General features: G+C 41.2%; 1 protein-coding gene across 6 annotated transcripts in view; it reads right to left on the bottom strand.

The window, feature by feature from the left end:
* Positions 1–22,453, bottom strand: part of TBC1D9 (TBC1 domain family member 9) — a 72,851-nt gene that overhangs the window by 27,884 nt on the left and 22,514 nt on the right. For all 6 annotated transcript variants that reach the window (XM_084516861.1, XM_084516862.1, XM_084516860.1 and 3 more), the window contains exons 2-4: positions 11,248–11,358; positions 1,801–1,919; positions 25–253 (exon numbers count right to left, since the gene is read on the bottom strand). In XM_084516861.1, the coding sequence (XP_084372987.1) occupies positions 25–154 (130 nt within the window). In that variant the 5' untranslated portion in view covers positions 155–253; positions 1,801–1,919; positions 11,248–11,358. The remainder of the gene's footprint in view (positions 1–24; positions 254–1,800; positions 1,920–11,247; positions 11,359–22,453) is intronic.

Raw genomic sequence — 22,453 nt, forward strand, 5'->3', positions numbered from 1 at the left:
CAGACATTTCACTGCAAAACTTACCTTCTCTTCCCATGAGGAAAGAATAAAAGCAAAGGTGATTAATGCTGAGATACACCCAGCCCTGACGGGGCACTTTCCCCTTCCAGTAACTGCAGGAGTAGTAGTTCACTAGTTTCTCCTCTTCTGGCATCCCAAATAGCTTGTGAAACTTCACTATGGCTTCCTTAAATTTTTCTGTATCATCATCCTCCTTGATGCCATTGATTTTGTTGTACTCAGCAATGATGCCCTAGAAGGTAGCGAAAAGACGTACATAGCATGTTAGGTGCTATAGGGTACCAGATATCCTTATTACCATCGCTGTCAGGGGCAAAAGCCACAAGAGTTAACTGTGATGTCAAAGTATTTCACTTATCCTTCTGCCTATATAGTTATTTACCTTATTCAAGGCTGTCTTCTGATTACCTTGCTTCCCACCATGCCTATGCCAGAAGTAATCAAACATCAACCACTTAGCTGCTTTACTAGAATCCTGTTTAAAATTAACAAATTTATCTCTAATCCTAACTACTCTTCAAAGCACCTGTGATTTGTCAACTTTTCCCCTTTCACATAAACATGTTCCTTGAAGAGATGGGGATAGGATTTCACTAGATTTTTTTTTTCTAAAAAGACGGAAAAAAGAATCTGTTTTAAAAGTTATTTGATATTTTTCCTCATGAATAATCCCCTTTAGATCTTGAGCAGAAGAAAGTAGAAGAAAAGAAATATTAGATTAGGATAACCATCAGGATGGAAAACCATTCACACTTCTAGGTGCAGAAGATCTTAATCAAATCTGAAGTGGCAGCAGTCCAGTGAAAACGACTACAGTTGTTTCTGTGCTATATATTGAAGTTCTGCTCTACTCACTTATTTTCCTTTTTTTTTTTTTTTTTAATTGCCCTCTATGTTAGAGATAAAAAGAAAAGATACTGCTTGCCTTCAAATAGGTCCATTTACATGGAAAGTGTAATACAAGACAGCAAACCATCATTCATTTGTTGGACAAATTTTTAATGTTCTATAAAGTATGAAAATATTCTACAAGTCTAAAAAGTAACGATTTCCTAAAAGGATTACATTTCACAAATGACTTCTAGCATAAGTTGTTTCCATGAGTATCTATAGTCCTCATACCTGATCAAGTAGTAAAACAAACTACCAACTATGGAATTCTTAAAACAGTTGACCTACTACCTGAAATTATAAAAGAGGAATTTAACAAGGCCAATGCTTAAAAATACACAAAAATTAAGTACAGTGATTTTACTTACAATCAATCTTTTACCAAACTACTTATTTTTATGCAGTTCTTAGTGTGAATGAAGTACGTTTATCAGCATAGCTATTTTCTCTCCTATAAGGAGGAAAAGATATACTGGTAAATCCAAAACAATCAACATCTCCCAACACTACCACAAATGCCAATGCTAAGGGATTTAACTGCACAGAAGAGAAGGTATTACACAATACACACACATAAAAAGAAGTCAAAGCTTTGCAATGAAAGTTACTCAGAAAACTTAAGACAGAAACAACAGTGAGATTAATTTTTATAATGCTTTCATGCTCACAGCCCTGTACATAATATTGTTTTTATTGTACTGCTGTAGTAATGTGCACTAATGCCAATTTCCTTTATACTTACTAACATGTTGCTATTTGGAATCTGGTTTAGCTTTCAAAAATATGGAGCAGCCTTGGAAATACTAAGCCAAATTTCTTTAGAACTTGTAATAGTCTTCCGTCCACAATCACATCTATCATTAGCAATATTTACAATAATATAGCTACCTGTATTTTTCCTCTGACAAATGTATTTATGTCATTCTCATTTTCAAAGATAGAAAGAGTTTGCAACAAATTCTGTTCAAGCCATTCCCAGTGTTCAGTGATTTCCTTCCTTGAGCAACCTGTATATAAAACAAACAAACAAAAAATCACAAAATAAGAAATCAATGTCTATGTTCTCTTAATAAATAAATGGCTTAAATAAAACTTGCCAGTAACTACAGTTGCCATGTAACAGATGCTGTATCCTTGGAAATTACAAAATTCTCCCCTATGGTCCTCTAACTTCATAGTAAGTAGATGGCAATCTTCAAGATATTCTGACAAGCACAAACTGCCTATGTGAGTATCATGACCAAGAAAATCCTAAATTTAGAATTCCAAACATAGTAACGACACTGTGCTGCGCAGCATCACACTGAAGAGTTGGCAAAGGTATTACTCACATCTATTGGGAACTGACAAAAAACAACTGTTGTGTATTCTACATTTGGTTCTTAATTCCTCAACACTACATACGAATACAAACTACAAACCAATGATGAAATTACAACAGCAATGCTCAAAAGGACCGTTTTTCTATTATTTTTCCATTCTAAGTCTGTTATGATGGCTCTTCCTCAAAAGAAGGGTGCTGAAAGAACTCCAAGAAAGCTATTTCTTTTTAGGGATGGGAGGATTGTCAGAGGTAGCTTATTTTTCATGGTGAAAGAATAAACTAAACTTCATTTTTTCTCAGCAAACCAAAAGGGGCCAAATGAGATCTCTTTGATACTGAGGAAGCAATATATATGTAGTCTGTAAAGGAGTTCTGAACAAGAATGAAAAAGCTTCTGGCATGAGCTAGAACTAACGCATGCCAATTTTTACTTCTTTTTTTTTTTTTTTTCCTTGAGATGTGATTTTAATAAATATAACTTCCATTTTGTCTTTGTTCTCAACAACTTGCAGAATAAAGTTGTTGGTGCTCTTCAGTATCTCTCTGTGACCATCCCAGATTAAAAATAAATTCGGGCACTCAAAAAAAAAGACTCCACCAAAAAAGAAGTTTGAGGTAATTGTGTCAAAATAGGGACTTCTAAGTATTTTCAGAAAAACAAACATTACATGTTTTTATCAAGTTTCGTATATAGATGTGAACATGTCAATCCAACTAGGAAATCAGATCAATACCTCATCAGTTCTGTTCAATCACAGTCTCAGTTCATTTTACTCAGAACTAGGAAGTAAATGTATCTGCGTGCTAACTAACACCTACAGAATGCAGGAAAGCATAGCTGTTCACATGCAACAACCATTAGAAAGTGGTGACACTACAACTAGCTGTTGTTGATAAACTCTCCAACTTAACTACAGGCACAAATCGTCCATACTGGTGCTATACTATCTTAACATAAACGTTTCCACTGTTCATAGAAGAATTCAATGTAATCCTCTTGAATACACAAACAAGTATTTTCCATGTTGCTCAGCAACAAGTAATAAAGAAAAAAATAGTGTTTCTATGGAATACAGTCAGAGGACAAGTCCAGAGGAGGACCACAAAGGTGATCAAGAGGCTGGAACACCTCTCCTATGAGGACAGGTTGAGGGAGCTGGGGTTGTTCAGCCTGCAGATGAGAAGGCTCTGGGGAGACCTTATAGCAGCCTTTCCCATACCTAAAGGGGGCCCACAGGAAAGCAGGAGAGAGACTCTTTGTCAGGGAGTATAGTGACAAGGAGTAATGGTTTTAAACTAAAAGAAGCCTGATTTAGATTAGATATTCAGAAGAAATTCTTCACTCAGAGGGTGGTGAGGCACTGGAACAGGTTGCCCAGAGAACCTGTGGATGCCCCGTCCCTGGAGGTGTTCAAGGCCAGGCTGGATGGGGCTTTGGGCAGCCTGGTCTGGTGGGAGGTGTCCCTGCCCACGGCAGGGGGTTGGAGCTGGGTGGGCTTTAAGCTCCCTTCAATCCAAACCATTCTGTGATTGAACAGCTATGGTTAGCATCCTGAACCTGTAACCTCCTATCTCATTGTCCGCACTTCTCATCTCCATTCCGATTTTTGTCTCCATAACTCTCCCAGACAGTTTCATCTACAGCAGATTATGCAAGCAAGCAAAAAATCAAGATATGATACAGAAAATTTCTAGCCAAGTTCTCCTCACAGTCTAGATCCTTTTCCTTGCTTTATTTACTAAGGATTAAAGAAATATTTTCACTGCAGTATTTTAAACTCTAGGTCTATTAACTCTGCTACTGGCAAGCCTTTGCCCATCTTAACACGTTAGAAGCATTCAATATTTTACCATTATTGGCCTTTCAGGTAAATCAAGCAATACCTCCAAATCTGAGGGAAAGAAACAAAAAAAAAAAAGAAAACAAACATTCAACAGTTAAACCACTTTGGAATAGAGCCCTTCAAAGATAAGATGTGAAGGTACAGAGGGGACATGACTGTGTTCGGGACTGAGAAGGAAATTAATGTGTCATGTCCAGTCTTCTCTCCCAAGTACATACTTACCTGAAATGCTTATTAGTCAACCTGAACTGCTGCAATTTACAGAAGGCGCTACAAGAAAAACTGTAACACTTCAGGGAGCCTAAAATTGTTCTTGCCAGTAACAGCAGGTTCAGGAATGGAATGGCAGAAAACTCAATTTGTGCAGAGCGGGAGGAGAAAACATCTAAAGCTCAATATACAGAGACAATACACACACACACACATATGTGTATTATGTATATATATACACTCTAAAACTTGTAACTCTTTGTTAACCAGAACACATGGGCTTTTCTCAAAACCCTTCCCAATGCATATAATGCAGTTTCAAGATTGGTACTTTACAATAATCCATGTTCTGTTTTCCACATATGAAATATGGATTTAGAAACTTGTATGGAAATTCACATAAAATTCCACTACCATGAAAAACCTACAGCAATGATTCTACACCTGAAACACACAAAGCCAAAGTAAGGATGACTAATTTTACAGTTGGAATAGGAACTGAAAAACTTGTTTGTTTTCAAACAGGGTATACGTACATACCATCACCCTTTCCCTGAAATTAAGGGCTAGCAGATTGGGGATGGGAACGTAGCACAGAAGGGCTATTAAAATATACAAGGCTGATCATGTACAATGTTTTGAACTTCTAGACTGTTACAAAATTTGTGTGTCTTAAATTGTTCTTGCAAAGACATCAATAACATCTTTCATATTATCTTTCCAGTCTAGTTCAATAGACAGAACTATAACCTGTAGCAGACACGTTCAACATCACACTGCACTGGAGAAGTGCTGTAAACAAGCCCACTTACAGAGCTACAAAGCCTCAGATCTAACCAGCTAGCATTCTCATACAGCCTATAATAGAGAGAGTTAATACCAAAGCAAATTCCTATTCCTACACAAAATGAACAAATCTAGGTTCCAAACATCACTTTAAGTCACTTCAGAGCAAACAAAACCCCTTGGATTACTTTTCCCCCAGAAGAGTCTTGTACAGAACAAGATCAAATGTCATGCGGCGTGAATGAACCAGGAAGCAATCACATTTGTTCCAGTCATTCTGTACAGCTACTCACTGAAGGCAGAGATTATTGCTTTGTGGAAGGCATAGGAGAATAGGACAAATCTCTGTAAAAATAAGAGATTACAAGTATCAAGTAAATGGCAGTCTACCCCTAGGGAGCAGGGAGGGACAGCTATACAATGTAGGACAAATCACTCACATAGGTAAATGCAGCAAAATCCCTTAATGCCTTGTATAATGGTAACAACCCTTGATCAGTTCAGAAGGAATTGCTGTAGTTGTGAGTTCATAAAATAATCACAGTGCAGAGCCTTAGGCAACGCTGGGCCGCTCAGCTTCAAGGCTGCAGAGATAAATGATTTGCTCTGTAAAATTTTACCTCCCATTAAGAGTCACGCTATTCCCTTCAGGGGATAAGCCTGAGCTACTGCACTCTTACAAAAATACAAAACAAAAATAATCACAGAATCACAGAATTTCTAGGTTGGAAGAGACCTCAAGGTCATCGAGTCCAACCTCCAACCTAACGCTAACAGCCCTCCACTAAACCATATCCCTAAGCTCTACATCTAAACGTCTTTTGAAGACTTCCAAGGATGGTGACTCCACCACTTCCCTGGGCAGCCTGTTCCAGTGCCTCACAACCCTTTCAGTGAAGAAGTTCTTCCTAACATCTAGCCTAAAACTCCCCTGGCTCAACTTAAACCCATTCCCCCTCGTCCTGTCACCAGGCACGTGGGAGAACAGGCCAACCCCCACCTCGCTACAGCCTCCCTTGAGGTACCCATAGAGAGCGATAAGGTCGCCCCTGAGCCTCCTCTTCTCCAGGCTGAACAAGCCCAGCTCCCTCAGCCGCTCCTCGTAGGACTTGTTCTCCAGGCCCCTCACCAGCTTCGTCGCCCTTCTCTGCACCCGCTCAAGCACCTCGATGTCCTTCTTGTAGCGAGGGGCCCAAAACTGAACACAGTACTCGAGGTGCGGCCTCACCAGAGCTGAGTACAGGGGGACGATCACCTCCCTAGCCCTGCTGGTCACACTGTTTCTGATACAAGCCAGGATGCCGTTGGCCTTCTTGGCCACCTGAGCACACTGCTGGCTCATATTCAGCCGACTGTCCACCATCACTCCCAGGTCCTTCTCTGCCTGGCAGCTTTCCAACCATTCCTCTCCCAGCCTGTAGCTCTGCTTGGGGTTATTGCGCCCCAGGTGCAGGACCCGGCACTTGGCCTTGTTAAACTTCATGCAGTTGACCTCAGCCCATCGGTCCAGCCTATCCAGATCCTCCTGCAGAGCTTTCCTACCCTCAAGCAGATCGACACACGCACCTAACTTGGTGTCATCTGCGAACTTACTGAGGGTGCACTCGATGCCCTCGTCCAGATCATCGATGAAGATATTAAAGAGGACCGGCCCCAGCACCGAGCCCTGGGGGACGCCACTAGTGACTGGCCTCCAACTGGACTTGGCTCCATTCACCACGACTCTTTGGGCCCGGCTATCCAGCCAGTTTCTAACCCAACGAAGCGTGCGCCAGTCCAAGCCAAGAGCAGCCAGTTTCTTGAGGAGAATGCTGTGGGAGACAGTGTCAAAAGCCTTGCTGAAGTCAAGGTAGACCACATCCACAGCCTTTCCCTCATCCACCCAGCGCGTCACTCTGTCATAGAAGGAGATCAGGTTCGTCAGGCATGACCTGCCTTTCATAAAGCCATGCTGACTGGGCCTGATTGCCTGCTTCCCCTTCAAGTGCTGCATGATGACTCTCAGGAGGATCTGCTCCATGAGCTTTCCTGGCACTGAGGTCAAACTGACAGGCCTGTAGTTTCCTGGGTCTGCCCTCCGGCCCTTCTTGTAGATGGGCGTCACGTTTGCTAGCCGCCAGTCGATTGGGACCTCCCCCGATAGCCAGGACTGCTGATAAATGATGGACAGTGGCTTGGCCAGCTCCTCTGCCAGTTCCCTCAGTACCCTTGGGTGGATCCCATCTGGCCCCATCGACTTGTGCACATCTAAGTGCCATAGCAGGTCACCAACCAGTTCTTCATGGATAATGAGGGCCACATCCTGCTCCCCATCCCCTTCCACCAGCTCAGGGTACTGGGTATCCAGAGAACATCCGGTATTGCCGCTAAAGACTGAGGCAAAGAAGGCATTGAGCACCTCCGCCTTTTCCTCATCTCTTGTAACTAAGTTTCCCCCCGCATCCAGTAAAGGATGGAGATTCTCCTTAGTCCTCCTTTTTGTGTTGATGTATTTATAGAAACGTTTTTTGTTATCTTTAACGGCAGTAGCCAGATTGAGCTCCAGATGAGCTTTGGCCTTCCTAATTTTGTCCCTGCACAGCCTCGCTACTTCTTTAAAGTCCTCCTTAGTGGCCTGCCCACTTTTCCAAAGCTTATAAACCCTCTTTTTCCTCCTAAGATCAAGCCACAATTCTCTGTTGAGCCAGGCCGGTCTTCTTCCCCGCCAGCTCGTCTTTGGGCACGTGGGAACAGACCGTTCCTGCGCCATTAAGACTTCCCTCTTGAAGAGCGCCCAGCCTTCCTGGACCCCTCTGCCCTTCAGAACCGCCTCCCAAGGGACTCCACCAACCAGTGTCCTGAGCAGCTCAAAGTCAGCCCTCCGAAAGTCCAATACAGCGGTTTTACTGGTCCCCTTCCTGGCCTCGCCAAGAATAGTGAACTCCACCATTGCGTGGTCACTCTGCCCTAGACAGCTCCCGACGATCACGTCCTCCACCAGTCCTTCTCTGTTTGTGAAGAGAAGGTCTAGCGGGGCACCTCCCCTGGTAGGTTCACTAACCAGCTGCGTCAGGAAGCTATCTTCCACGCTCTCCAGAAACCTCCTAGACTGCTTTCTCAGGGCTGTGTTGTGCTTCCAGGATATGTCAGGGAAGTTGAAGTCCCCCACGAGTACAAGAGCTGATGATTTTGCAACCTCTGTCAGCTGCCTGTAGAATTCCTCATCCATCTCCTCATCCTGGTTCGGCGGTCTATAGCAGACCCCGACCAGGACACTAGCCTTGTTGTCCCTGCCGATCCTAACCCAAAGGGACTCGACCTTGTCATTCCCAACCTCGAGTTCTACAACCTCGAAAGACTCTCTAATATAGAGAGCCACACCACCACCCCTTCTATGCTGCCTGTCCCTTCTGTCTCTATAGAGCTTATAGCCAGGCATTGCAGCACTCCAGTCATGAGACTGGTCCCACCACGTCTCCGTGATGGCAACCAAGTCGTAGCCTGCCTGCTGCACGATGGCTTCCAGCTCCTCCTGTTTGTTACCCATGCTGCGTGCATTGGTGTAGATGCACTTCAGCTGGGCCATTGCCTTATCCTCCGGCCTTGCCATTGTTCCCCCTGGCACAGCCCCAACAATCCTAGCCTCAGCCCCATCCCCCTTCCTACCTAGTTTAATGAAGCCAATCACCCAGCCTGATATTATAAGGTTAAAAATTCAAGAAACTGTCCACAAAAAATGGAAACAGATATATTAACTAATTGGTTAGCAATTTCAGTTAGGGTTCAGATTCAAAATTGAAGGGCATGTTTATTAAAAACAGCTTAAATGTTAACTGAGTACCATATTTCTACATTCAAAACTGCAAGATCTGTCACAGAAAAGGAACGAAAATCCCTCGCAGTTCAGTAGTGGCATAAGTTTCTACACATATGGTATATTTGTTTATTTTGGGGCCACAACTCATCCACCTTCCATTTTGAGCCCCTTGTAACCTGAGGACGCACACTGTTGATAAAAAATAATTATCTGTAGGTGTCATGCAACAAAATATGCGAACATGCTTAAAAAAATGGTCTACTTCCAAAAATCTCAAAAATTAATTTTTGAATATGCGCATGGTACGAACACCTTTGAAGAAAGGCTCCTTAGAGAGCTTTGTGACACATTATTTTCTTTGGAGGGGAGCCTGCAAACAGCGACAAAGTTGGTGCCCTTAGTTGTTCCCTTTCAAGGTTCTGGGACAGAGGTGCTTACTCATGGCTGTGCACTGATACTCTGGTGAAAGGAAGATGAAAACTCACATACATCTGTAACTAGCTCTGCTTGTGCACAAATAGTGTAAATAGACTTACTGGCAAGCACTTTTACCCTTCTTTCTCATGACTGAGATCCAAGGAAAGCTGAACTGCAATGTCTCATCAATTACAGTCACAGCAAAGTAACTGACAGTACAAAGCAAACAGTTAAATGAAGATTCAGAAACAACCTTCATAATAGACTATTTCATTAATATCTGCTTTTACTATTAGCTGCCATTAAAGGCAAATTACTTTATACAAATTAAAATCATCACGGGGTTGATACTTGTAGGCGTAAAGGGAAAAACATCTGTTTAAATTGATGCCCTCTGTCAGGTCTTACACTATTGAAAGTTTCAAGAAATAATTGTGTTAAGACAAGCTATTCAAAAATTTCTTATTGGATACAGAATACGACACAGCTGTGATACCACCTTTGTCAGATACACGAGTCTCATGCTTCCAAGAGCAGACTCTGCTTTGATCTGCTATCATTTTTAGATCTATGGCAAAGCTTCACCCATTCCTCTTCTTCCTTTCCCAAGAGAGAGGGTTTGTCTGGAGGAACAGTCACACAGAGTATGTCCATGTCACATTTTACTGAGATAATAGGCACAAAGGAGAGGGCAGTGTAAGGCCAGAACTCTACAGCCTCATTAACCAGTATTTTGAATGTCAGGCAGCACCGGGGATGCTAGGAGCTGACAGTCTATTAAAGAAATGACAGGCATGTGTGCATTCCTCAACTGTCCTCTTTCTCCATTTTCTTTCAAATGAACAGTTTGGGCTGCTGCCTAGAATACTGTTTGAAACTTCAGAAATACAGGTGTTGCATTCAAAAATTTTCATTTTCTAAGACTGACAAAGCAATAATATCAAACTGAGAGATCTGACCTTACAGGTTTAGCGAATCAGGGCTAAAAAAAAACTTGACTTTCTGTATTCAGCTTCAGGCACTATTTTTATAGCTGGCAGCCAAAAGCAGAGACTAACCTGAGGCTACTTCACACTACTTGCAATACGTACCTGACCCCAGAAATAAGCATTTAGTATTTACAGGGTCTTATGTACACAAACATCCTAGTTTATGAAAACCACAACTTCGTTGATTTACCAACTATGATAATGACAGAAGAAATGGTCTTAAGGTTAGATATGTCAAAGTTTGAGCCCCAACTACCAAAAACTCTTATAGAGTTTTTGCATCCTTCTAAGAATATACACTTCTGTATTTAACTGTAATCTAGCTACTGCCTGGTTGAAATTAAATACATAGCTAGAAGGACAACACTGTCTGAACTAACTGTCCAGAAGGTGAGCATCCCTGGGATCTAGACGGTATTTAACCTGTAGGAGGCTGCGATCCAGGAAATGCCATCCCCATATTCAGCATTCAGGTGAGAGCTGGGTTTTTACTACCTTCCTAATTTCCGTTTCAAGGGAAGCCAGGTGCCCAGCTAATTTGGGGGCCATAGCCCAGGCACTCCTCCTATTGTACATTTTAGAGGCACCCACCACCCAGGAACGCCACATTTCAGAAATGCTGCAGGACTAAGCCATGGGCATGGAGGAGGCACAGACACTAGACTGCTTCCCCGAGAAAGTATTTGGGAGACGAAGGGTGGGAAATAACAAGAGAACTCTCCGTGCTCCATTACCATTTCTGTTTTTACTTAGTCAGTGTCAAGCATAACAAATACACACATGCTGGCAATCCAGGTCTGAATATTAGACGCTCTGGAACTTCTTAATTTAACCACTAGAGCAGGTTTTCATCCTGACCTATTTCTTTGTCCTAAACTGACTGTGCACAGCAGGCAGGATGCTCTGTTAGTTATGTGGCACAGTACCTAGGAAGAATGAAAATCCACATGTCACTGTGTTTGTCCTTACCACAGGCAATAGTCCAATAGACCAGGGAGTCTGGTGCTTGATAGAGGATTCGATACGGTGCCACTCTGGCGCTGGAGTCCAACACGACATCAAGAGTACCCACAAGGAGACCTACAGAAAGGGAAATTATCATAAATACACAGCGATGAATCTTCTAAGACCCCAAAGGAAGGGGCTTCACATGCTCCTAACACCTTGATCCACCATTCACAACTAAAGGCAAACCTATGTATTCATCCCCACACTTGTTCCCTTGCATTCTAAAGAAGAGTGACTTAGAGAAAACATCTTCAGTTTCAACAAGATTTCATCTTCTAAACATACATCAATCCTAGTATGATGGCAGACAAATTGAAGCAAAGAATATACCTGTTTTATAAAACTGTATTTAAAAGTTATTTAGGTCTTTTCTGCTTCTTATACTTATGGAGCCTTGGAGGGGGAAAAAAAAAAAGGAAAAGAAAAACCCAGATAATACACCCTAGAAGAGTTTTCTAGCTGACATCTGAATTTTGAAAACTAAGACTTCCAGCAAAGATAATTATGCTATTTAATGGTCTGCTTTTTTTAGGGTAGAAAGGATCAAAATGCCTAACAGTCAAGCTGGTTTTCAGCTGAAAGGATACTGATGAAAGACAAAGCCATACTGTTTTCCCAAAGTAGCTTTGAAAATTCTTTGCTAGTAAGGGGCAATCAACAGTTGCATACCAAGAGCTACCAATAACTTCTGACAATATTTCTGCAAATTCTAAATGGTATTTTAATAAGAAATCACATCCAAAACGTAATTTTAACCCCATCAAAACCCTCTCCATCAAAACCCACCAGATGCCTTATTTATTCTTGAAAGATGCAAAAGATTTCTCCCTTTTCACCTCCACACAGAATTTTCATCTTCCCTGCAGAGATGTGGGTAGTAAATTCTCAGCAAATTCACATCTTAAGAACAGATGGATGAACTTTAAAAGATTTTTTTCTGAAAGTATTTATTAGGCCAGAAAATATTTTAAATAGCTGAAATAAACTGCACATACCAAAATAATTTTAAAACATTGATGCTAAAATCCTCTTTTCATTTCAACTGTTTTCATCTCTTCCCATTATAGTTACTAGTTCCCCATTCTGTACTGTCATGACTGGAATAGAAGACTGCTTCCCTAGCTATTCTTCTTTCAGTTTTGTTTTATGCATTATAAAGATATAAAAGCACTACCCATTTTCCATTTTAGCAAATCCAAAAAATTAGAACTGCAACTGACATTTGGAAATACCCCACCTATCACTGACCTTGGATTCCCCCATTTTATGTTTTTTATTTGTTTAGGAAAACAAACCTTATCCATTGATCTTCAGAGGCCAGATCAAATATAACCTATTCCTGCTCGATGCACTGATACTCACCATGCTTTAATTCACAAATTCTGTAATAATAAGATATGAGCCTGGACACGCTATCGGTCATTAGCAAGCAATACTAGAAAGTTGTGTGCTTGTTACAGGATATGAATACAACACATTAATGTAAAATATCCCAGTGTTCATTAGTCAAGCTAGCTTTAGTTGTTACTACTGCATCTCTCATGTCTTCTGATTACTGGTGTACGCTGACAAGCTGCCTTTGATCAATCTGCCACCAGCCCTCCTTGTTGCATCTTGACTCCTTTCAAACTCGGCAGACGAAAGCAGGTTAAAAACATTCCTTTCACCTTCCAGCTTTTTGCAATTTGTTGTTACATTCACCCTCTCCATTCAGCCTTCACAGACATAGTGTGGCTCTGCTCCAGAAAGCACGTGCATACACACTTTCAACTACAAGCAAATGTCTCAAATGCTTAAAGCTACTCGTTAGCTTAACAGCATTTCGCAACTGGATCGCAGACCAAGCCAAACACTACACTGAATGTATCCGCCGGGTTTGCTGCAAACTCATAGCAGGGCTTGTGCCAAAGATTCTTCATGCTTTGCAGCTTCACGTTTCTACTGACAGTCCTGAACACACAAAAAGCCTGATGCAGCCTCTACATAAAGTCATCTGCTGACCAAATGTAATCTTCTGAGGTACGGATACAGTGTTAAGTCACTCTGATCTTTAAAAATATGCTTGTTTCTTTCCTTGTACTGTATTTCCAAGCATGTTGGTCTGAGGGTAGCCCTACTGACTGATTCCATCACTAGATCTCTAGGGGTGCTGCAGCTGTAAAAACTTGGATACAAAGCTGAGGTTAGAGCTAGAATAAACCTGACTTGCACAGTGACACCAAGTTAAAAGAAGTGCCCCATCCTATCTCCTCCTCCCTCATTCCTGGAGACAGAAGGACAGGAACACTCCCCTGCCCCACCAAGCAGAAACAATGTGAGATAGAGCTACATATTCAGGAAAGGTGGAGAGAGCCATACAAACAAAAATAGGACTAGGCAGCACGGAAATAGAGAGATGTTATACATGGAACAAGAGGGGAAAAAAAAAGATGCAATATGGAAGAGTTGCCCAGTCCCTTTTCAGGAATAGAAACAGGCTGTAGAAATATCCCTGAAGTACAGTTAAAGGAAGGAAATTCACTGAATTCCAAAAGACCCCATGGAAAATTCAAAGTCTAGCTTACCAAGTCAATTGCAACAGAGTTTATCAGTAATATCTTACTTGTATAATGAAATAGTTATTTTGAAAGATGATACATGTGATACTTCAAAACAATTTATGCATTCTTATATACTAAAGTCAATTAATATTTATTGTTGTCATTATACAATTATCCCTGATTGTTATCCTTCAGGAACTGTCCCACTTTGCACTGGAGGTCAGGTTTTTGTTTGTTTTCAAGGCAGACACATGACACAACCAAACTGAAAGAAACAGCAGTTCAAATAATCAGAGGAATTTCTACTTGAAAGGATCACCATTATAATAAAAAGAATATGAATTTATTTTAATATTGCTCAGTAACTCCCCATACAGAAAGAACCTTTTGAAATAGGATTAATAACTGAAAGTTCACATAAAAATGAAACAAGCAACAAAGAATCATATTCTTTAGATTAGACTGGTCTTTGGGCATGAGCCAGTGAATTATGCAGGCATCACATCATGTGACTACACTGATTGCAAGGTTTTTCCCCATGGTTTCATCAGGTTTCTGACTACAGTGAGGTAAGGGAAGGAATTTCCAACGTAATAACATTGAACCTGCAAGCCCTTGTTCAAGGGAGCAGTTTCATGGGCAATGATCTAAAGCACATGTTGAAGTCGGTGGGATTAGCGCCTGACTGACTGGTGACAGCCCCGACCCTGAAGGCACTCAAGCACAAGTAACCTTATATCGAGCAATGGTCCCATCACACACGCCACATTTCTAGAGTAGCTATACCTAGGCATGGGGCAGAAGGGGGAAGAAAAGGGAGAGAGAATGTCCTCATTTTGTTTGAGAGAACTTTTTGAATAAAATCAGCTTTGTCTTTTGCATACTTGTACTCTCCACAAAAGACCAGAAAACCATTCAGTATTTTCTTTCTTTTCTGTAAAATACGAAGCGGTGACATGCAACATCTGAAACCAGGGAAGCCACGGCCACAACTGGCTAGGAAGCCTGGGCAGTTGCTCTTGCGTCACATTACTGGAAGGACATACAGTGCACTAGTGGGTGTTACTGAAAAGTGGTTTGGTTACCCCATGCAACTCACGCCGAAGGAAGAAATTGTACCGTATTTTATTTATCTGACCACTGTACCTCACATTTAGTCTTGAGCTGTGTTAATGATTATAACTCCCTCTCAAAGTGCAGAGATTAGTGTCTGTATTGTGCATTACCTTATGACTTACTGTGCTTGCATCCTTACATGGGCAACCACTTTCTGAAGTGTTTTTCACTAGAAGCATTTATTACCACATGAAGCCTGACCTCCTGTATAACATGGACCCCTTTAAGCCAAATGATTCCTATCTGACCAAACTATTTCCCAGAGAGGCAGGTTATCTTCATTTCAAGGCCAGCACAATTGATTCAGACAGCCTCTTCCAAGCACCACTGCTCTGCACTCTCCTCTCTCTGGGAACCAACATCCCAGACAGCTCACAGTCCAGACTGCTTACAAATTACCAACAAACTGTCATGAAATCAATGGATGTTCTGCAGTAGAAACTTGGTACACTGTAAGCCACCACAACAGAAAACACACACACTTTATAGTAGATGAACACAAACACCTGTCTAAGTCACAGAACATCCTGAACTGGAAGGAACCCACAGGGAACGTTGAGTCCAACCCCTGGCTCTACACAGGACCACCCAAAAATCAGACCCTGTGTCTGAGAGTGTTGTCCAAACGCTTCTTGAACTCTGGCAGCTCGGTGCCGTAACCACTGCCCTGGGGAGCCTGTCCCAGTGCCCGACCACCCTCTGGGTGCAGACCCTTTCCCTAGCCCCCAGCCTGACCCTCCCCTGTCCCAGCTCCGTGCCGTCCCATCGGGTCCTGTCACTGTCCCCAGAGAGCAGAGCTCAGTGCCTGCCCCTCCGCTCCCCTGTGACGGAGCTGCAGGCCGCCATGAGGCCTCCCCTCAGCCTCATCTGCGCGGGGCTGAGCAAACCAAGGCACCTCATCCACTCCTGTCTTCTCCTCTAAAGCTTTCATTACATTTGTAGCTCTCTTTTGGGGTTTTCTAATAGTTTTATGTCCTTCTTACATAGTGGTACCCAAACCGTACACAGTAGTGTGTTTTCAGGTGTTTGAATATTTACATATTGCTGTGCTTGATGACTACAGCACAGATATTTGCTGCAGGTATGTTTCTCCTCCTTTTTATGTCTAAAAATGTAACTAGTGATTACCTTTTTTTTTTTTTTTTTTGACCTCACAAGAATCTGCAAGGGTGCTTTTTTTTTCATTTTTCTTTCAATTACTGGTGTTTTTACATTAAAAGGAAAAGCAAGTTTATGCACCCTATAAACTTTTTTTTTGTTGCTGTTACAGCAGGATTGTCTTGCTGACAAACAGTAGCCATGTATTATCAACAGTTATGCTTTATTTTAAATAAAACACACAAATCAAGTGTTCTTTATCACCTTTCTACCACCCCTCCAACACCAATCTAATAATTATGTTTGTGACCCCACATTTTACCTGCTAAAAACAAGGCTCTCAAAGTAAATTGGGTTACATATTCAAGAGTGAAGACCTAGATTATGTATCACCTCTAGTGCACCTTATTAAAACACCAAAACCAATTTAGCTACTATTTATGAACAACAATATACAGTGACCATTCAGACCATAAAAACCACCAGCAGCTGTGGCTTTCTTGCCCAGAAAGCACCACCTATCAAAAAGCTCAGGAGAATAACTGACAGTGACACTTCCCATTCAGCTTTCACCTTGCAGTCCTTAAATTTCAGGTGCTTTCAGCGCACAGCAGAAATCTGCAACACATCCACCCTTCAGAGTCACAGGCAACCTGCATCAAATCTTGCCTAGAGCTGGAATGAGGTCACTCTGCAGTTGGTGCAACTGCTGTGCCTGCTGCCGCCACCCAGGAAAACACCCTCCTCTCCTCCAGTTAGCCAGATGACAAGCAGTGTCGTTCCCTGGCTCCCAAAGCTGAGCCCTACCCTGCCTCCATTGCTGTTACATCCTTCTCCCTGCACTACTACTAGCCACAAACGCCGTAAAAAAATCCAAGAATCCAGCAGATGCAATGATGCTCAAAAGGGGTTAGTCAATAGCTCTCAGGAGTCCCAGTGGAGGCAGAATGGGAGGGGAGGTTGAAGAACTATGCAGTCACAGCACTCAGTGTGTATGCAGGGCAGAGGAGCACCAGCTGCCTCCTACTTATTATTCCCCGCTCCCCTTTTTTGTACCCTTTCAGCTGCCACTGCTATGGACTGAGCCATGGCTGGGGACAGCAGAAACCAAGGCATATTTGCTGCCATTTGGCTTCCCACTTACAGAGATACCCTGTGTGTTGCCCTTGTTGAGTCTGTCGGAGGTCTGAATTTTATCACCTTGCCGGGCTGTTTTCCTTTGTTTGTGGAAGCAGCCTGAAATGATACATTTTCACTTAATGCATCTCTTTTTGCTGTGCTAGTAACACCACCACATAGCCTAAAACAATCAAAAAAAAGCATCACATCACTCATCATCATTACTACGGAAAATTTTACACAAACTGTTTACAAGAGAAGACTGCTGACAAACCATTACTAACATAATCAACAGCCTGACAGCCTCCCAAGACATCTTCTGTTAAAAATAAACACTTCTTAAACACCTAAACAAACCGCATGTGTTCATCTTTTTAGCACCTAGAGAAAAACAGAAGTGTACTGAACAGAACTAAGATTTCTTACAGGTCACACGGTGACTTGGAGTCATGCTCATGGGTTATTACTCAATGAGTCCCATGGATGTTAGCAGCCTATTCGTATATGAGCTCAACACCGCAAGTAGGAAAGCTGGCAAAGTCACGTGTCATTAGCAAGAAGTTTTCAAAACAGGCATAGCGACATTCCAGGTGAACGAAAGAAATACCGCTTAAATGATTCCCTTACTTGCTGTCTACTGATGATCCCTTCTCTCTCCACTAATGTAAGATGGACACATAATGAGGTCTGGCCATAAATCTGAAACATCCAAGGGACCTATTTGGATTGTAAACGTTGGATGATTTCTGAGAAAGCTCCATTCAACTGGGCCTGCTTCAGCCATATTTTCACCCAGAGCATTCAGTTTCATATCAAAATCATGGACAACAAAAAAACACCTCTTCCTAAAGTTTAAATATTACTTCCTGGACTATAAAAACAATTACTCATGGGAATTCATAGCTAAGACGTACAGCACAAGCCATTGTTTTGCCTAGACACTATATGAATCATTTTCCTTTTTTTTTCAAGGCAGTCCACGTGTTTACATAATTAGCTCACTCATTTGTTATTATGGGAGGAGGTCATCCAATTATTTGACAGTCGAAACTCAGCCTACAGCAACAATCTGAACTCCACAGGTAATATTATGGACAAATCCTGTTAAATGGGGAGGGACAAAGCTAATTGACTTCATTTCATGGAATAGACTAAATGAATAGTAAGTATTATACACCACTCAAATAAACTACAATATTAAGCTTCCCATCCTAGTAACAGTATCCTCAAAAGCACGAAAACATCTTCACTGTGAACACCACACTTGAAACATCAGGAAGGTTTATCAGTTTTGCATTGTATGCATAAAATTCATACCAACTAAAGCAGAACAGTACCTAAATACTTGATTGCTGTCTTCCATACGGGTTATATAGCATTGACTTATATGAACATGTTATGTATAACGAAAAAAACAAAACACTCTTCCTCTGGAACCAAAATCTATGATCCGCTAAGTTTTCCTCAACTCCTGCCTTTGTTGCTCTTTCCTTCTACCACTGAACTTCACAGAAGTTTTCAAATATCAGTGAAACAGACACTGAGGAAGTTCTGTCACTCCGGTGACATTTAGCAAGCCAAGCAGCAAACACGGTACTTGCTTCTGTCTTCAGGATGATGAATACAGATGAGACAAAACTGAAAATATCACCTTTTTTAAAAAAGGCTTGGGTAGGGCCGATGTGGTGACCTAGCTTGACTACTGCAGTTTAAGACAGTTAAAGGTAAAAGCTTTCATCCTCCCTTCAAGTTTCACAATTGTGATCGAAACAGATTTTCTTCTAGCTATCTTAAAGTGATCAGCACTTGGATGTTTACTTCAGTACTTGTCAAGGTGTCCGAACAACTGATGACCATCCCTGTAAAAACCTGAATCCTGCTTCTATTCCCAATTTGACTGTTTTTTCAACTTCCTGCTTTCAGAATTTTTTGTAAATTTGGATGGTAAGCTGAAGCACCCTAAACCATTCTCAGATGTAATTACATTTATCAGTGTAATCTACTAAGCATCATTACAAATATTTTAGCATTGTAAAAGTTAGTTGGCTGCTTTTCTCCTCACCAGAAAAGATAAAACAGAATGTGCATTATAATCTATACCAACTGCTACATAAAGATATGGATGCATATACACGCAGTGAAATAACTGCCTTTGTTTACACTGAAGCCAAGTTTACAAACGATTAAAGGTCCAAGTACAGTAACTCACTCATAATACATCCAACGAAGAAGTTCCCAGAAACAAACCCACTAGATTTGAACTGAAAGGAAATCCTAGCCCAAGCATAGACAGGCTGGGTGGAGAGATGAGCAGGAACAGGCCATGCATGACAGCTTCAGGTGTGTGATCGCTTACTGCTCTGAGGATACTGACATTTGCACCAAAACAAACAAAATCTCACACACCTGAAGAAGTTTGTTATTACTTGTCAATCACACCAGGCTATGAAGCAATGGAGAAACTTTGAGAAGAATATAGATAGAGTCAACAATTGCTTTCAAAGTATGATTAACAAAATACCAAAATTTACTCCTTATGAGTTTGTTTTAACAAGCAAAATAAGCAACTTAGGAAAAGCATGACCAACAACCATTGACCGAAACATCACAGAAGTCACTGAATTTCACTCAAAACTAGCTCTTACGTAGCATCCCACTCTCTGAGTGGCATAAGCAAATTAAACAGATTTCACCCAACAGCAAAACTTAAATCAACCACATCTGCACCAACATAAGCCTCAAGAACAAATCAACTAAGTACAAGCAATTAAATACTGCCAATCTAAGAAGAAAAAAACATTGTAAACTGAATCTAGCCAACAAGACCAATGGTATAAATCAACAACTGAAGTGTGCACAGTAAACTCACCTTGAACCATGGAACAATCCTGAAGCAAGCGTGATCAAATACCTGTTAAATCTAAAGAAAACCCAGTTTTGCCTAAAGTAAGACCAAAAACTGCTCTGACTGAACACCAGTGAGAAAAGAACTAAAATAATTTTAAGAACTTGATTTTAATAAGCTTAAATTAAGGCTGCTGCTTGGTACAGACCTCTAAGTTGGAAAGACTTCAGACTTGTAAGTTACATCTAGAAATACTTAAAACCTTTATTTTTTTTTAAGGAAAGTAAAAGACAGAAGATTTTGAAGAAGCGCTCCAAAATCTAAACCCACCTCAGCACCAGATTTGAAAGCCAAATGCAAGTGTAGTTTATTGAATGTCAGCATTGACCAGACATCAGAAGTATGACAGGTAATCGGAAAGCTGGAGAAAACATCAATGGGATGCTTAAAGGCCTTTACATGTCTTGTGTCTTTATACTATAGTAAAGTCAGTGACAGCAACAACCTCTGCCTATTACAGGTCAAAGCTATCCTACAGTGTGATGCTATGAAGGACTGAAAAAAGTAGAGGTTGCAAGTGTTAAGAACATAGAAAACTGAGCAGATTCTGCATATAGCAAATACGTGCATATAGATTCTGCATCTAAACAATACAAACTTGGGTATAATGCAGAAAATTTACCAGGAGACCTTGACATTGCTTATTACATTAAGGTCCTGTGTGACATTTCCAACAGGGTTTCACACAAACAGATCTCAGGAGAAATAGCTGGTCCAGAAAACATTACTGAATTTGTTTGTCAAAAAAAAAAAATGATGTCAGAAGGCAAAAATGGCAAGTGACAGCTCAGAGGCCTTGATGGGTCACATTACTCAAAGTGTAAAAACTGAAGTGACATCAGGGAAAGTCTTGGGCCAAGACGCATTTTGGTACAGAAACCTGAGCTGCACAAACACCAAGGAACACTGAGAATTTTCATCCCAGGCGCTGTATCTATGCAAAGAGCACATCGTCTGTAAGAACCGGAGATCAACAGAAGTATTAAACAGGAAATGAGACACCTTCCAATTAAGCACCTGTGAAAACACCTAGGGATTCAGCAGAAAGATCAGTGAGTCAATCCAGAGAACCAAAAGGAATTCAGCTCTTTGACATCTGCATTTCCTGAAGTAGAAATCTACTACTATGAAGAAGCAGATATACCCATGGCCAATCCTTGTAAGAAACCTCAACAATGGGAGAGGAGATTTGATGCAACACCAGATAACAGAGCCAAATGGACATGGAAAGCTAACAGACAGACTGACCACCTACATAACTGATGGTAATTGTGTGTATTTTGATAGCCATTTCAAACATTGGAAAGCAGATTTTCTAGCAAGTTGCATCAAGTTTGACATGTAAAATCCTAACTGCTTGAGTCAATGAGGACAGAAAGCAACGTGTTTATTACATCACATACCATCTTCTCATCACAAAGACGATACACTGGTCAAAAGCTTTTCTAATGTCAGGCATAAATGATTTTTTAAGTAAGTCCTTCCTCAAACCTCTGAGTTGGGAGGTTGAGAGCATGACAGAATTTCTTCTCCAAATCTGAGCTACTAATTGCCATGTCTGGTGAGGGTGCAGGAAAACGTTCTGACTTAGAAAACTGCACAGGATTAAAAATGACATCAGATTCAATGTTGATGCCTTGTGCTAGTCAGCTGAGCTCAGAACCTCTCCTTTCTGACTTTCCAACGAGGAAATTATACGATAACCTCTTCTGCAAAAATAGCTGGTGAGAAAGATAGTACTTCATCAATTTCTTTTACCACCAGCAGTCAGCAAATTTCCATCTGCTCTCTTCTGCTTAAGCATTTGAATCATCTTTGGCAACATCTCCCAGACTTACAAACTTGTGCTGAATCTCTCACACATGCACTGTCCCAGCTGTAAGCATAAATGCCGTATCTGCAAAATAATTCATTCCTAAAAACAGTTCTTGCAAACTAAGATAAACAATTTATTTGCCTTTGGATTCAAAGGGATTTTATAGTAACAAGATGTTAAAGAAAATTAATGAGAATTTCATGTCCATTTCACGCAGAAATGTACACAGGCAAAAAGCACACAGCAGTTCCACAAATTAACCATACCACACCCTGTCTCTTCCTGTAAGCTGTGAACACATTGCTTTGCTGTCAATTATTAGTTGCACTAATTCCTTGCAATGCTGTTCCCACATAAAAGCCTTTGGCAAGCATTACCACACGATAGCAGAAAGCAGATAGAGGATTTTTTTTACCTTTTTGTTGTATCAGTATGCCACATGCACTTAACATACAAAAAAAAAATGAGCCTTTTAGTTATTCATAAACGTTATGACATGTTCAAGACCCTCACATCCATGAAAGTAGCACGGTCATACAGTGCACAATGCCCAAATGATGGCAGGGAGGTGGC

Source organism: Aythya ferina (genome assembly GCF_964211825.1).
Source record: "Aythya ferina genome assembly, chromosome: 4".
NCBI lineage: Eukaryota > Metazoa > Chordata > Aves > Anseriformes > Anatidae > Aythya > Aythya ferina.